Source organism: Malurus melanocephalus, unplaced genomic scaffold (assembly GCF_030028575.1).
Source record: "Malurus melanocephalus ecotype Western Australia unplaced genomic scaffold, MMel_1.1 scaffold_26, whole genome shotgun sequence".
Lineage (NCBI taxonomy): Eukaryota > Metazoa > Chordata > Aves > Passeriformes > Maluridae > Malurus > Malurus melanocephalus.
This window is the reverse complement of record NW_026623258.1, coordinates 273018-287816: the sequence shown is the minus strand read 5'-3', so window position 1 is coordinate 287816 and position 14799 is coordinate 273018. Positions and strand designations below refer to the sequence as shown.

Here is a 14799-nt window from a genome sequence, read left to right as displayed (position 1 = left end):
AAAAAAAAAGGAAACTTTAAAATCTTAATACTTTATTTTGGGCTGTTTCTGTCTTCTGATAGGTGGGAATAACAAACCAACAAAAGGTGGAATGGAAGGTGATGGGAAGACACAGGTTCTGGAAATGTGTGAACATCGAAGGTAACTGTTACATAGAGGTGCACTTAATTCTGATAAATGTGCTGTGCTCTGACTTCCTGTCATTCCTGCAGTCATGAATRTAAACCTGTARGATTACTAAATGAGATTACACTAARAATATTTCAGTATTTGCTTTCCAAAACCTGAAGTACTTGGAAGCCATCTACGTGTTAACGTCATTTTCTTCATGTTGGTTTGAACCTGAGTGCTAACAGAGCTAGCTATTTTAAATTAAAAGGTCTTAAGTGAGACAAAATTATGAGGGAAGCTTTTTCCTYCCTGATTTAATTAATAATATTATGAACTTTTGCAGAAATATATTTATTACTGTATAAGTAACAAAATTGAGCAAAACTGTTTCTACTAGGGAGGTGGTGGAGAGTGAAGCAAATCTACCTCTAGCCTCCAGTCTGCTATCAGTGTAGGTCAGACAGATGCTACATTTTGGATTTACAATGTTCAGAGATTGGTATAATTTTTTTTTTTAATATTATTGGGAGCTTTGAAAGTTTTACAGTTGCAGTGGTACCTCAACTTGTAACTATCCCTTGAAGCAGCAAGTACCTTGGAATTCTAATGTATGAAAAGTGGTATTAATAACTTCCACGAAGCAGTTAACTCTTAATGCTAATTGATGTGAATAACAGTTTAAAAGTATTTATGCAATATTACTTCTGTATCATGTATCATTTTCCTGTGGTAGAAATTCAAGACATTGATTTTGCAGCCTTTTGTGCCTTGGCAATAATATTTAGAGCCCTAGTAGCACGTGGGTGCTATCACCTATTCCAWGTAGGTTGTTGAACAAGTGATCCAGGTCTGACAGGACAGTCTGAGAGCTCAGTTGTTTACTGCACACYACAACTATCAGACAGGATCCAGTTCCACAGCAGCTGCTCAGTGTTGTGGGTGGGATGAGTTGTTCTTGTCAGTGGGAATGAGGTGAAGGGAAGGTTGTTGCATGGCTCATGTGGAGGTCAGAGATGCTGCTCTAAGCTCTTGGATGTCAGTTCCCAAATCCCCTCCTTGCACAGTGTAGGTGTCCTTAGGGTAGCGTAGTTACTGTTTCCCCCCCATTGCATCTCCTTGGGTTGTTCTCACTCTTGCAGCACAATTTTTGAAATTGGATTATTTTTCYTTAAACTTTCTCCTGCACACACAGGAGATGATAACTCATCTGGGTTCATTCCAAACTGCAGGACTTGCAGGCGGCAGGCGAGGGAGCAATCAGGAGCAGGAGATCACCATGAGGGCTTGTCGAGCGATGAAGAACTGACTCCCACAGAGGTGGATGAGTTCCAGAAGAGCAAAAGTGAGTCACAGTCCTAATGTGACATCCTAGAGCAAGTTCTCTTGTTGATATTATTATTTTTTTTAAGAGGATTACTTCATTTTAGTTCCATGTTCTTAAYTGCACACTGTACAAAAAAAATGCATCCAGGCAATTCTGACTAAGGACTTGAGAAGAATAAATGAATGGTTAGATTTCTTTTGGTGCCAGTTATGTGGTGGCAGCATTACATATGGTTTTTTAATCTACAGGTAAGATCTGTCAGATTATGCCAAAGCTGATCTGACAGTACTCAGTGCAGTGTTGCAGCATATTTTATATAGTCAATTTATTTCCTGAAGCTCGAGASTGAATTAAAGATTGGTGTTTTAATTATCTTGAATGAATGGGTGAAGAGGAGGAGGGAAAGGGATGATACCTTTTCTTCACATAACAGCAGAAGGGCTTTCATGCCTGAAATTCTGTCATTCTGGAATGAAGTTTGAATTGTAGTAGTTATATAAATCTGTGAAATAGATCATGAAGAAACTTGCCTTTCCTTGGTCTCCTGAGACTATTTTTTTCTAAAAACAAAATATTTTTTTTTAAAAAAATCTAGATAAATATATATATATAAAAGTATCTATTTAAGTGGTTTTTCTGGGTTTTCCTGGGAGCTGGTTTTTAGTGTCAGATGTGTCAAAGATAGATAACAAATGCAATTACCATAAAAATATTTATGTCCTATAGATGCATAACCTCWTTAGCTTATGCCTCAATAAGTTCTGTGATTGTTTCTTTTTATTCCCAATTAATATTATCCATAGATAACGTTWTAGAGGATAGTAGGAAAATCTTTGAAGATGTACATGCAGATTTTTGTGACATCAGAAAAATCCTGTTGAAATTCCAGGAATGGAAAGAGAAGTTTCCTGACTCTTACTGTGATGCTTACATCAGTTTCTGTCTGCCTAAGCTATTAAATCCATTGATCAGAGTTCAGTTAATAAGTTGGAATCCTCTTGAGGTAGGTGCATCAGCTGATTTTGTCTTAAAAAATTTTGTGCGTGTATTATGTATCCATATGAAATATGGGGGTTTTTTTATACATAGCACAGTGCATTAGAAATTAATAGAAAGCTACTGTGTTGTCTAAAAAAATTGAAGCGTGTTCTAGAATTGTCTTGAATTTCCCTTTTTCCTTTACCTCCAGCCCCTTTTGCAACACCGCCTGTAAAAACAATTCTCCTGAGTTCTTTGAAGGTGCTTGAATAATCCCACCCATTGAATTCTAGCTGTAAATCTAATTTTTCTGGTTTGCTCTTTTGGCCCATTCAGTGATGAGGTTGTATCTGAAATTAGGTGGGATTCTGAGGTATCAYTGGATGGAGCTGTTCTCTTAAGGCTGACCAGCTGAACAACTGACAAGAGTGATCTTTCAGCAGAATTTTACAGAGCTGGAAGAGATGCCCTGGTTCAGAGCTATAGAAGAATTCAGCAATGCAGAAAATGTATCTGAATCAAAAAGGGATGATGATCACGATCAAAAAGTTTTGCCTAGAGTGATTGAAAAAACTATTCTTCCCAAAATTACAGGTATGATAAGATTGTACTGAAAATGTTCACTGCAGCAATGCAGTCAAACCTTAAATAAAAAAGATAATATCAAATAATGGTGGTGATATCACCATTTTGCAAGATGTAGTGATTACACAGCTCAACAGAGCGAGGCTAAAGTGGCCTCTTTAATATGATTGTGGGAGGCTGAGCTTTTTATATGTTTACTTCTGTAACATTGTAACGAAAGTTGAAACTACAGATAAGTGCTTGCATATGATGAATGTAATGAAATCCTATCTTTTTTTTTCAGTATTTGTGAAGAGTGTGTGGGATCCTTTATCTACTTCACAAACAAGGAAYCTTGTACAGCTTTGCAATAACATCTTTGGGAGACAAATCTTTTCCAAAAATGACTCCAATCGAGCCAGAGAGGTAAGAGTTCTGTGGTACTGAGAAAGGGGAACTTCAACCATTGCATGTAACTTTGTGTGTACTGCACTGAGAACATTCTCCTGAAGTTGTTGGGTTCTGATTACTTGTTTGTTTTGTCACTTTATATTAAGATTATTTAACAGTTAAACTGTCAGCTCTCTGATTCTCTCCTTGTTGAAGATGATSAGACACCCTTGAGGCAGAAATTAGCTCCTTTTCTTAGAAAAATTCTGCCTGTATCTGTCCAGAATCTTTTAGTAAATCTACCCTTTCTACACTGCAATAACAATGATTTACATTTAATTATGTTTCCAAATTTGAGCTTTAAATGCTGGTAATGCTTCAGTGGTCCATTCCTTAAGCTTTTATTTATAAAGTAAGCCTAGAATTTTAAAACTTCAGAATCCCCAAAGGTTGGTTAATTGCTGAGGAGAAAAAATACTATGTAATCCTGGCAATCCTTTAATAATTACTTTAACATACGCAGTCACTCCAGCAAGCCCTTCTTAGCCTGATTCTGGTTTTATTCTGGGGTGAATCTGGAAGTTTATCTAGTGAAAATGRGGTGATTAACTGGTGAAATGGGGCGGTCTGGGCCCTGAGTATGAAAAGAAATATTTTAAAGAAAATGTTTATGGTTTCTAAAGTTTGCTGTGTTGAAACCATGGCTTAAAGTCAAGTGATACAGCTCATAGTAGCCAGGATATAAAATAAATGATTAGACTAATAAAAGGTAGGTGGCATCATGGCACATGAAAGCCTGTTGTCCAGAAATGCATACTATCCTAGCCATGATGGTTTTTTTTTTTTTTTTTACATAGAATTTAACATCATTTAATGGAGATCCTTTGTGTATAACAATTCTGTATTTAATCTGTGCAGTTTTCCCTCTGCCTTGCAGATTAACATGAAAAAAGGCCTCACTTAGGGATATAGCTTAGGCATATAGCAAAATGCTGTAGGCTAAGCCTATAGATAATTACAGCTGTGATTTGTCTACTGTTTTTRTTTTTTATTCAGGATCTCAGTGTGTATTATATACAAATGGCAACTGCACTTACCTCTAAAATACCAGACTTCTGGTTCATAAATAACCACTGAGGTTGTGACAMATGGAAAATGAAGTCCTTCTTCTGAAGTGACATTACTAATTCTTTTTTAATAGGATTTGATGAACACAGTTGTCCTAAGAATGAAGAAATCTGTAGAGGAAGATGTCTTTATTCCTCTGTATCCTAAGAGGTAAGATGACCATGTGACTCTCTTAAACTTGTATTTTTTTTTTTAGTTTCTCTACCCTTTTTGCCTACAGATGTAGATAAAATATTGTAGACATAGTGATCAGATGTCTGTTTATCTCCTTTTAAATCAAACAAAATATAATCCTTGTTTTAACTTTTTTTTTCCTTCCCATGACCAGCACTGTGGAAGACAAGTCATCACTACGYTCAAARTTTCAGGAAAGACGGTTTTGGTCAGCTGTTAAGGTAGAGCAAATTTTGTTTTTGTTGTTTATTTGCTTGTTTTCTTTGAAATTCATTTTAATGGAAACAGTAACATCCCAGACAATATTCCCRTTTCCCTGCTGTTCATGTCCTCTGCCTTGACTCAAGTTAATTTTCAGATAATTTAACCTCAAGGTATTTTACCCTCCCAGACACARCCTTAAACCAGATTCAAAAATGACAACAATTATTGATTTATAATGAGGGGGCAACAGAAAAAACCCTTAGTGCCTGAGGGTTGTTTTGTAGTTCATGTCAGTAWTAGACATGAATTATAAAAAAATCTTTGTGATACCACAAACTGTAGCATTATCATGTTATGAAGGACTGTGCAATYTTGTCCTGAGCAGATGTAGTAACTTTTTCACTTCTCTCTTGAATTCTCGACAGTTTGCTTAGTTGCCTTCTGTACTTAGCAAATTGTTAACCTCCTAGAAGGGTAAAATGCTCTTCCCACCCTTGGGAGGTCATATATACATACACACATATACAGGTGTATGTATACATATATATAGATGCACTTGTAAAATTAATTAAATTATTCATTATATACAGCTTATTAGTATATAATGACCTATAACTCTCTAACTAACCATAAGTTTAGAGAGTGTAAATCCTGGGGTTTGAGTACTTGATTTGGATGGACATAGTATCTTTTTATCTTTATCTTGCATGAAACTTGTAACAATTTTAGCACACTTACAGCTATCACTTATACAGATTCTTTGTTTCTTCATTTCTGCAGCTGCTCTCCAATGTTGTTCTTTGGGATGGGATTGTCCAGGAAGACAAGGTCCGTGATTTGGGACTGAGCAAGTTGCTGAATCGTTACCTTCTTCTGAACATCCTAAACACACCTTTAGGGCCAGATAATATAGAAAAATGTAATAAGGTAAAAGATAACATGTATGGAAGAGGGTGTAGGCTGAAAGCCTTTTKCTTCTCATGAATAGGGGTCAAAGCTAAAGATGGAATATTAAAAAAAAAACCATTTAAAATTTGATTTTAATATTTTAACAACCTTGCTGCRTAAGAGCATTTTAGAGCAAATACTGGTCTGTAGATTCTTAAGCATAATTACTTGTAGAAATAATCAATGTGGGTTTGAAAGGAAAAGTACACTAAAAATGTCTGAACGTGCCAGAAGGTTCCTGTCAGAAGCAAAGTGACTTGGTTATACTGAAATGCTTTTTAAACTTTTTCCAAATATTTYTTGTGTGAACAGGTGGTTGCATGCCTTCCAGAAAGATGGTTCCAAGATCTTAAAGGTGGATCCACTCTCCCTGAATTACTGAACTTCAGCCAGCACTTGCTGCAATGTGCTCGYACACTACACAAGGACAACCACAGGTAACAGATGAGCCTGTCCTTGGGATTCAAGTGCTTCCCCAAATACTTTGTATTATATTATTTGTATTATATTATGTATTTCCCTGAAATACCATATATTTGACACTTTCAAGTATGTTTGTATCATGTATATATATATATAAAAGAAAAGATGGAGTCTCATGTGAAGGAGCACTTCAGCAACTTTCACTTTCATTTACTGTGATAGTTTGAGGTGGTCATGTTGGGTGCTGTTAATGATCAGAGTAGCCAAGGTCATGAAACAAAAATGGTATTTCAGACAGGTTCATAACAGTGCTGCTATAATTTTTTTTTTAATTTTTAAATAGTGATGAAACAAAAGAAGTTCTTCTCCTTCTGGTGAAAATTGGAGCTCTGCATATTGTGGAAGACTTCATTGAGGAGCATAAACTTGAACACCTTAAACCAATGATTGGGAAATAAACATTTTTGAAGCAACACTTCTATTTACTGAAACAAGCCTGCTATTCACACTCAACCAGTTCTATTGTGAAATTGAGTTAGTGGATGCTACCTACGCAAAGAGGTAGTGGTAATCACTGTCTTAGTGTTAAATACATGAGGCGTTTTTTCCAAATGTCTTTTACTGCCATCTCCTCCTGGGCTAAGGAGTATTTACAAGTCACAGTTGTCAAAGCAATGGCTCAGGCATTGTAAAATGTCTAAAATGCGTGACAGCGCTTTACTGCTGTATCCTTCTTGGAAGGAATCCTGGAAACAGAAAGTGCCTGTGAAGTTTGTCACTGCCAGCCAGTAGACAACTTGACAAGTTATTTTCAGTATTAATCGTCAAATATCATTCTGACTCAGCAGTCACTTAGCWCTTCTAACTTGTGGTCCACAATGAGTTTTTGGTAGGGTTATTGTTAAGCCATTCCTAGTGAAAAATAATTTATTATACCCTTGATACAGAAACAAGAAGGGCCAGAATGCAGGTGAGAAATCAGGATTTTCATCAGACATTGTGATGATGAGAACAGAATAACTTCAGTTACTTTCCACTAACTGGAATTCTAGAAAATTCCTTTTGYTCCCCAGTMAGCTCTACAGAACCTTACTTMTTCATATTCATATTAGATTTCTAAYGTTWTATAACTTTGTATATTTGCAATAAATATTGTTGTACAATAACAAGGATGCTTCATTGTAAAAACTGTAGTGYATCACAGAATCCATGTTTGTGACTATTTCTCCAAAATCTTCTGGGAAGAGAATTCAGCTCTTGCAGACTTAATCCCTATGCCTTMGTTTTGTATTTTTTTAAGTTAAAAATATATTTTTGTAAAATATTTTAATTGTAAATAGCTTTGATAAGTATTACAGACAAAAGATAAATAATTTGTTTTATTTTGAAAATAAAATACTTCACTGTGGTAATGACTCTTACAGTACAATTCTTTGTCGTGACAAAAAYGTTATTAAGAGGTATGAAAAAGCCTCCAGCTCCACTAACAATCAGTAGCTTTAGGATTGATGTTGTAAATACTGCTTTCTAATAATCAATTTCTGTTGCTTTTCCTCTCAGAATGCCAACAAAAATGCAACTGCTGCTCAGCAACCACCACAAGCTCATGATCTCATTGCTTTTCACTTGTTCTGCTTTGTCTCATCCCAGCTTGTCTCTAGCACCAGCCTTGTGCTATAACAAAACTGTAATTGGTGTTCCATCACAATTTAGCTCTGCAGATGTTTGTTTCTGGAAGAAAGATTCCTTGTAATGACTTGTAAGCATTGGGAGGACAGTGGACACTTGAGTCACAGAAATCTGGAAAGGTTAACTTTATTGTTTGCTTTGCCCATGTATATACAAAACTTGACGATCATCCATACAGTAAATTAAAATTTATAATTTTCTCAGTAACTTGTAGACTGAAAAAAAAACATTATTATTTTTCAAGTTCTTCGCTCAATTCTTTCCGAATTTTTTCCTCTATTTTTGAAGTGTCGTATTCTCTTAGCATGTCAAACTCTAGCCATGGCTGGGTCCACTTCTGTGCTGCTTTCATTTTATGTTCTGGTAGCTCAAACTTTATTCCTTTTATATTGTATTTGGGTCTTTCCCACCGTTTTGACCATGGTTTAGGTTTCATTCGTACCTGGAGCTAAAGTCAAAGATTAAAAAAGAAAAAAAAAAMCAATAAAAATATATTAATTCGATTTTTGGTTGTGATCACAACTGCTGCTCTAACAGAAGGAAAGTAAGAGAAACCAACCAATCTGTCATTGTGTTAAGGAACTACTACTATTTTATATGATTATTATCATAGTATCTTGTAAAACTTAATACCATCTTGATTTATCCCAGTGTCTTTAAYTGAAACACGGTGAAGCTAACTCATATTTTGTGGTTTTGCTCCTTATTAAGGAAAAATAAAAGTAGCATGATAGGAAAAGGAGGGATTGTCATACTGAGTATACAGTATGATGTATGATATATGATATACTATAGAGCACTCTGGCAGGGTCTGCTGGATTTGGATCTTTCCTGAGATGCATCTTTTAGCTGTCTTTTCATCTTTCTTACCTTACTTCCTGACACCAACCACTCCAATCAGTAAATAATGTTTCTGTAAGACAAGCTTTCCTCTCTACACAGTTGTACAGAGGAATAGGGAGGCTGCTACTCTGCATGTCTTTAAAGTTAACTACTGAGGATAGCAGATCACTCACATTCTTTCACTATAGAAATGGCACAAAGACTTGCCTGATTTTACCTGCTTTTGTCACCCTGGTAACTGATGTAGCAAAGAGCTCATACAGCCTTCCAGGATAACAGTCATAAATGGAAGTTATGTATAYAATCCTGTGCTTTCCCTCTGAAACATGTGGCTCCTACCTTGTTCACAGGAATTTCCTCRTGGTCCATACGAGACACAGGTTTCATATTGACATCAAAAGTGCTGTACTCAGGCAGGGCATCTCGCAGGTACATCAGGTTGTCATCCAGCCTCTTCTCCAGCTTCAGGACCTCGATCGCCTGGATTCGAGGACTGTACAGCTCATAACAAATTTCAACCCCTTAAGAGACAGAAAGTCTGCTTTAATAAACCAAACTGATGAGAAATACTAACACCTAATATTAACAGCATTGCTTCGGATATACATTGTATCATTGCAAACTGCTTTTTAGTTCCTASAGCACTACAGTGCTGTGTGCACTTGTGATTGTACTTGTGCATTGTGTCTGCACATTTCTTTGTAAGTCATATCTTTGATAACAGAATGGCTTAAGAGAYGTGAATGGCTCGAATTTAAGGACGATGAGCTTGGGTTTTAAACTTTACTCCCTTTTGGTCACAATGGCTGTTATTATGCAACACTGTGTTCCTGTAGTGTATATGAAAAGACACCCACCCCTTTCTTATTTCCCCTCAGMATTCCACTATTTGCATTGTCCCCAATTTTGTCATAATCCAGAAGAGGATCCAATGATAAAACTCTCCTGTTGCTTGTTGAACAGTTCACACCTACGTCCCTGGTTCATGCAAACACAGTGCTCAAACTGGGCTGATATTTACATGGCAACAGATTGCCCAGGCTCAGACATAAGCACCACCACCACAAAATGTCTAAAAATTATCAAGTATATACACAAAAAATTACTGTGCAGTTCCATGCCTTCAAGTACAGAGCATGACAACATTTCTGTGTACAGAAAAATTTTAAATTCATTTTAAATTCGCAGTGTACTCTAACAGGCAGACTCACAATTTCACTTCAGTCTGCCATTTTCCTCCCCATAGACATAATTATTACAACTTAAAACATTTTTATGCTGAACATTTGTAGCATAATTACCACAGCTGAAACCCCACCTTGGTCTTCTATGACATTCCGAAGGACAAAGGTAGCGCCGAGTCCYTTCCCTCCCCTTTGAATGCAGATCCCAACAAACCGCTTGGATTTGGCACTGGCATAGGGATCTGCAGTAGTCACAGCAAGTACACTGCCTGCCAAAAAAAATGGATTACAATAAACTGTCCAAGTTAATAAGTACCAAAAGAGTCAAAGTGCATCTATTCATGTGCATTTTGAAAATATTTTGTTTCCCATCAAAACTGYCAGAAACAAAAAACTTCTAACATGACCTGAATTGATAAAGGTCGAAGTGATTCTGCAGATTGACCACAAACCTTCCCTCATCTTTATTTTTTTGTCATTCCCTATCCAAACTGAATATAATTAATGTAATTTTTTTTCCTTTAGCTCTATTGGTAAAGCATACTCTACTGGTAAATCATATGCTCAAGTGTCAGRATTGAAAAAATCCCACCTAAAGAACACATCAGGATTATTCTTTTAATGAATTTGGATGTAAATATGAGATTAAAATACAAAGTACTGCATATAGAAACATCCTAATTGTTTTAACACACCTGAGACTTCGATGTTTTGTGCTATTCTACATATGACCACACCCCACACCATGTAAAATCCTGACAGGATTATGAAAGTTTTAGTGATGTTACTGACCAACATAGAATTCTGGGATGTTGAAGACTTTTCTTCTCTGTATCATATCCTTTCTTTCTATGTAGTATTTAAGAGGATCTGTTCTGCCTCTGGGAGGTATAAATTCAGGGCTCAGGAACCTGTAAGAAAAGCCAAACTTTTAAAAATATGAAACAAAAGCATTTACATTAAAAGTATCAGAGAATTCCAAATACTTGGCCTAAAATTTACCAGCTGGTTAACCACCACCAGGTGCCTTTTCAGAGATATGAACTGCAGTCCATGAAGTAATTTTATTGKTTTTTTTGTTATCCAAAAGGAATTTTTGTGGGCTTTTGATGTTGGTTTTGGGTTATTTTTGTGACTTTTTTTGTTTTGTTTTGGTCTTTTGTAGTTGGGCTTTTAAACATATTTTGSCAAAACCAGTAATACATGTTGGTCTCAGAGGAGCTAACTGAACAGGTTAGAGAATGCTGTCACAGCTTAGAGACAGGTTATTTCATGGTTTTATTTTAATTCATATGACAAAACACCTACTGTTTGTTGACTTTATAATAACAGATATGGAACAATCTATTACACTTTTCAATCTATTTACAATCTGTTGCAGCTTTCATAAATTGATTCTATAGGAGACACCACATACATGTCCTTTTGCATTACAGAAACTCAAAAGGAACTGGTAAAATTGTTTTCTGCTACAAAAAATTAAACCACGCCAAAGAATTTCCCCTGGCCCGGACCTTATCTGACTGCTGAGTTGAAGGCACAGTTCCTGACATGGATTGGCTTGGGCTGAGGACCTTTTCCAGCAGATATYTGGATGTGCTTATTCTGGTTTGGATCATAAGACTACTTGGCCTCAGAGCTGAGGGATGAAACCAGACTCGTTTAATTCACTTGAACAGATGCATCTTCAAAATCCTGGGTCTGGCCAGGAGAGAAGTGCCCARCACAGAGAAGGACAAATGCAAATCTGCCTTACAAACCTTAGAGGGGCTGTGGRGGCAGCCCAGAGGTTCTGATTGGTGCTGCTGCCCACAAGCAGCCACAGGCAACAAACAGCACAAAACCTACTCATGATCTTCAAAACTGCACAATCTCAGGAAGACAAAACATAATTTTCTGTCTAGTTGTCACACTGAACACTATATTTCTTAGCAGAGCCATGCAGACTCTCAATTTCTTAAAAACATTTCCATTAACAGATCTGAAGTCAAAGTGGACATTTTCATAACCTAGTTTTTAAGACTCTTCTCATTCCTGGCTTGCCTTGATGCTATGGGTTTAGTGAGTTTTTATGAGAGAGGAAGATGACTACACACAAATGAACGACACAATAACACCACTCTCCTTCCAGACACAGCATTGCATTTTGAACCACTGGGTCATTTAAAGCAATACAAATYGGGTTTAAAAGCCAGGGAGGTCATGGATGCCCCAACCCTGGAAGTGTTCAAGTTCAGGCTGGATGGGACTCGGAGCATCCTGGTCTAGGTCCTTTCCAACCCAAACCAYTCTGTGATTCTGTGAAACGGATTGAGAAGACATCAAAAATGAAGACATTTCTTGAAGGCTACCAACGACATCAGGTCCATTTCACGAACAGTGACGCATGTGCTCCACAAGTGATCTCAAGGCCTAAGGCAAAGGCAGACACAGGACCCATGTCCCTGTCACCCCTGKCACACTAGAGATGCCTTTAACAGACAGAACCCCACACATTAAACCAAATTTGCAAAATTGTTTAGTGCTTTACATTTTTTTATGTTCCAATGCTTTCAGAAACACCAGAAACAGTATTTTAWGGTGTTGTGAACACATTTCAACACAAATGGTCTTTACTAAAACTTTACGAACTGTTGGGGGTTTTCTTTTAAGTAATAATGCCTCGGCTCTTTACGTGCGTACTCACACAGTGACCAGCCTGAGCACAGGCCTGCACACAAGCGCAGGGAAGGCTGTACAGGCTCAGGTGAACAGGGAGACACCCTCACCTCTTCTCCTCCTTCTGCGTCTTCCTGTCAATAATGACGGGCTTCGGAGGCGGCTGGAATTTCGGTGGCTTTCCATCGCTGCTCACTCGATACCCCGATAAAGAAAAAGTCCCTGKAAAATACAAAACAACGTTTAAGGAAACCGTGATTTCAAGCTGAACCCACCCCCACCAAAGCAGGAGAAGMACCACAGCCCGCTCCCCGCCAGACCAGCCCTCCTCCCCCGCGTTCTCTGGGCCAGGGAGGGCAGGAGGAGGGCGCCGGGCAGGGGGGAGGCTCGGGGGTGCCGGGAGGGTGAGGGTGAGGGCCCGGGCAGTGCTCACGGCCGGTCAGGGCGATGGCGGCGCCCCKCGGCACCAGCCTCCCACAGGCGGCCGCCATGACGGCTGCGGCGCGGCCKCTACGGCGAGCGCGGGGGGACAAAGCGCGGCGGGACGGAGCGCGGCGGCGGCGCCGCCTCACGGGGCGGTGCTGCACTGGGACAGGATAATACAGTAAGAATTCCTCGTTTTGGGGGTGGGGTGGCGCTGGAGCTGACTTCTCGTAGAAGATGTGGATTGCCCATCCCTGGAAGTGTTCAAGGCCAGCTTGGATGGGGCTTGGAGTAGCCCGGTCTAGTGGAAGGTGTCCCTGGCCAARGCAGAGCGTGGAAGGGGCCTTAAARACCCTCTCGTCCCAGCCCAAATCGTTCTGTGATTTACGGATGAAAAGAAACAAAGCGGCGCCTTTCACCTCCATCCCTCAAGGAGATTTCGGGTGTGGCAGAAGCACGGCGGCCCTAAAGCAGAGGAAAGGGGCAGGTGCTGTCCCTGGGATGCGGAGCTGGAGCTCTCAATGCGTCCCCTGGGACCATCGGCTGCTGTGGGAGCACAGGGCCGGTACACTCGTAGTAACTTCTTGGACATCACAGGGATCCACCTGAATTCAGTTTCTGAATTCCAGCTTTGCCACTTGAAAGTTGTGATACTTTTCCCAGATACATACTTCACGTGTATCTTCACGAGAAAAACAGTCAACTTTTTTTTTTTTTTTTAATTTTTATTTTTATTTTTTTTTTCCCCCAGGCCACTGTTAGGTGTATCCATAATTCAGATATCCTGTAGTCGCAGTGCTTTCACCAAGACTAATTTAGAAATTATTATATGCAATGGTGTCATTGAGCTGCTTTTAATATGTTTGTGTCAGTCAGAATTCCTTAGCCATCAGTCTGGATTCAATTAGTGGCAACAGAGGCAGGAGGGAGGCGAATTTTAAATAAAGGTCTATAAATAACATCCCACTGTTTAAACTTCTCAGAGATTCCCTTCAAAATATCCCTGACCTCATGCACTAATTAGATCCATCATGTTGCCTGTGATGTTCCCCCAGCCCCTTACTGTATGTTGCAACTGACTGCCCCGAGCCCCAATAAGAGTTATTTCCTACTTTGTGGTCTGGTTTTGGGTTTCTTAACTGTCCTTTAGAAGACAATAAGGTATGCAGAAGACAAGTCACAGTTTTTCTTTGCAGTCTGCTGATTTAATCAAGAAGTACATGGATAGGACAGAAGAGGACGCTCTGACCCTTAAAATACAAAAAAATCTCCACCAGCACTGAGCACGCCTCTTCTCAAGTTAATTTTTTTTTTTTTTTTTTTTTTTTTTTTTTTTTTCTTGTCCCTTATGTAAGCACTATGAAAAAGTTAGAATCATATATTTCAGGGGGTAAGGAATTATCATGTCGGGGTAAATCCAATAATTTAATGGTGATTGAGGAGATAACATAGCTGTAAGGAGATGTGTGGGTTATGACTTGGAAAACTGCAGATTTGTTGCTCACAACTGTCTTTAAAAAAGAGAATTGGATGTTTCAGTGTTAGTGAGCTATTTCTAACTCTTTGACTGATCTCTGTGGATTGCAGACTAACAAAACCATCTCAGCAGGCTGGAGCTGCCTTGAGCTCTGCCTTTCCAAGTGAATCCTATTTCTCTTGAGGTGCCCTACAGGACAGAGAATCTTGCCCCTGTGTATAATTCCTGTGGGGGTTGTTGAGGCACCCTGGCATCTAATACAGGATCATGTATTGTTTTTA

The 14799-nt window shown here is 38.6% G+C and overlaps 2 protein-coding genes across 2 annotated transcripts in view; one reads left to right on the top strand and one right to left on the bottom strand.

Moving 5' to 3' along the window:
• The window catches only part of GCFC2 (GC-rich sequence DNA-binding factor 2), a 17707-nt gene extending 9718 nt beyond the window's left edge, over nt 1–7989 (top strand). The window contains exons 9-18 of the mRNA XM_057390395.1: nt 63–141; nt 1341–1453; nt 2239–2438; nt 2857–3007; nt 3282–3403; nt 4569–4645; nt 4824–4890; nt 5654–5800; nt 6134–6258; nt 6588–7989. Of these exons, the coding sequence (XP_057246378.1) occupies nt 63–141; nt 1341–1453; nt 2239–2438; nt 2857–3007; nt 3282–3403; nt 4569–4645; nt 4824–4890; nt 5654–5800; nt 6134–6258; nt 6588–6702 (1196 nt within the window). The 3' untranslated portion in view covers nt 6703–7989. The remainder of the gene's footprint in view (nt 1–62; nt 142–1340; nt 1454–2238; nt 2439–2856; nt 3008–3281; nt 3404–4568; nt 4646–4823; nt 4891–5653; nt 5801–6133; nt 6259–6587) is intronic.
• A 45-nt stretch (nt 7990–8034) lies between these two features.
• On the bottom strand, nt 8035–13141 carry MRPL19 (mitochondrial ribosomal protein L19). The gene is made up of 6 exons (XM_057390409.1): nt 13052–13141; nt 12729–12840; nt 10753–10871; nt 10095–10229; nt 9116–9297; nt 8035–8381 (listed from the first exon to the last, which is right to left on the bottom strand). The coding sequence occupies exons 1-6, from the start codon at nt 13107–13109 to the stop codon at nt 8166–8168; spliced, it is 822 nt and encodes a 273-aa protein (XP_057246392.1). The 5' UTR covers nt 13110–13141; the 3' UTR covers nt 8035–8165.
• Between the last annotated feature and the right edge of the window lie 1658 nt (nt 13142–14799).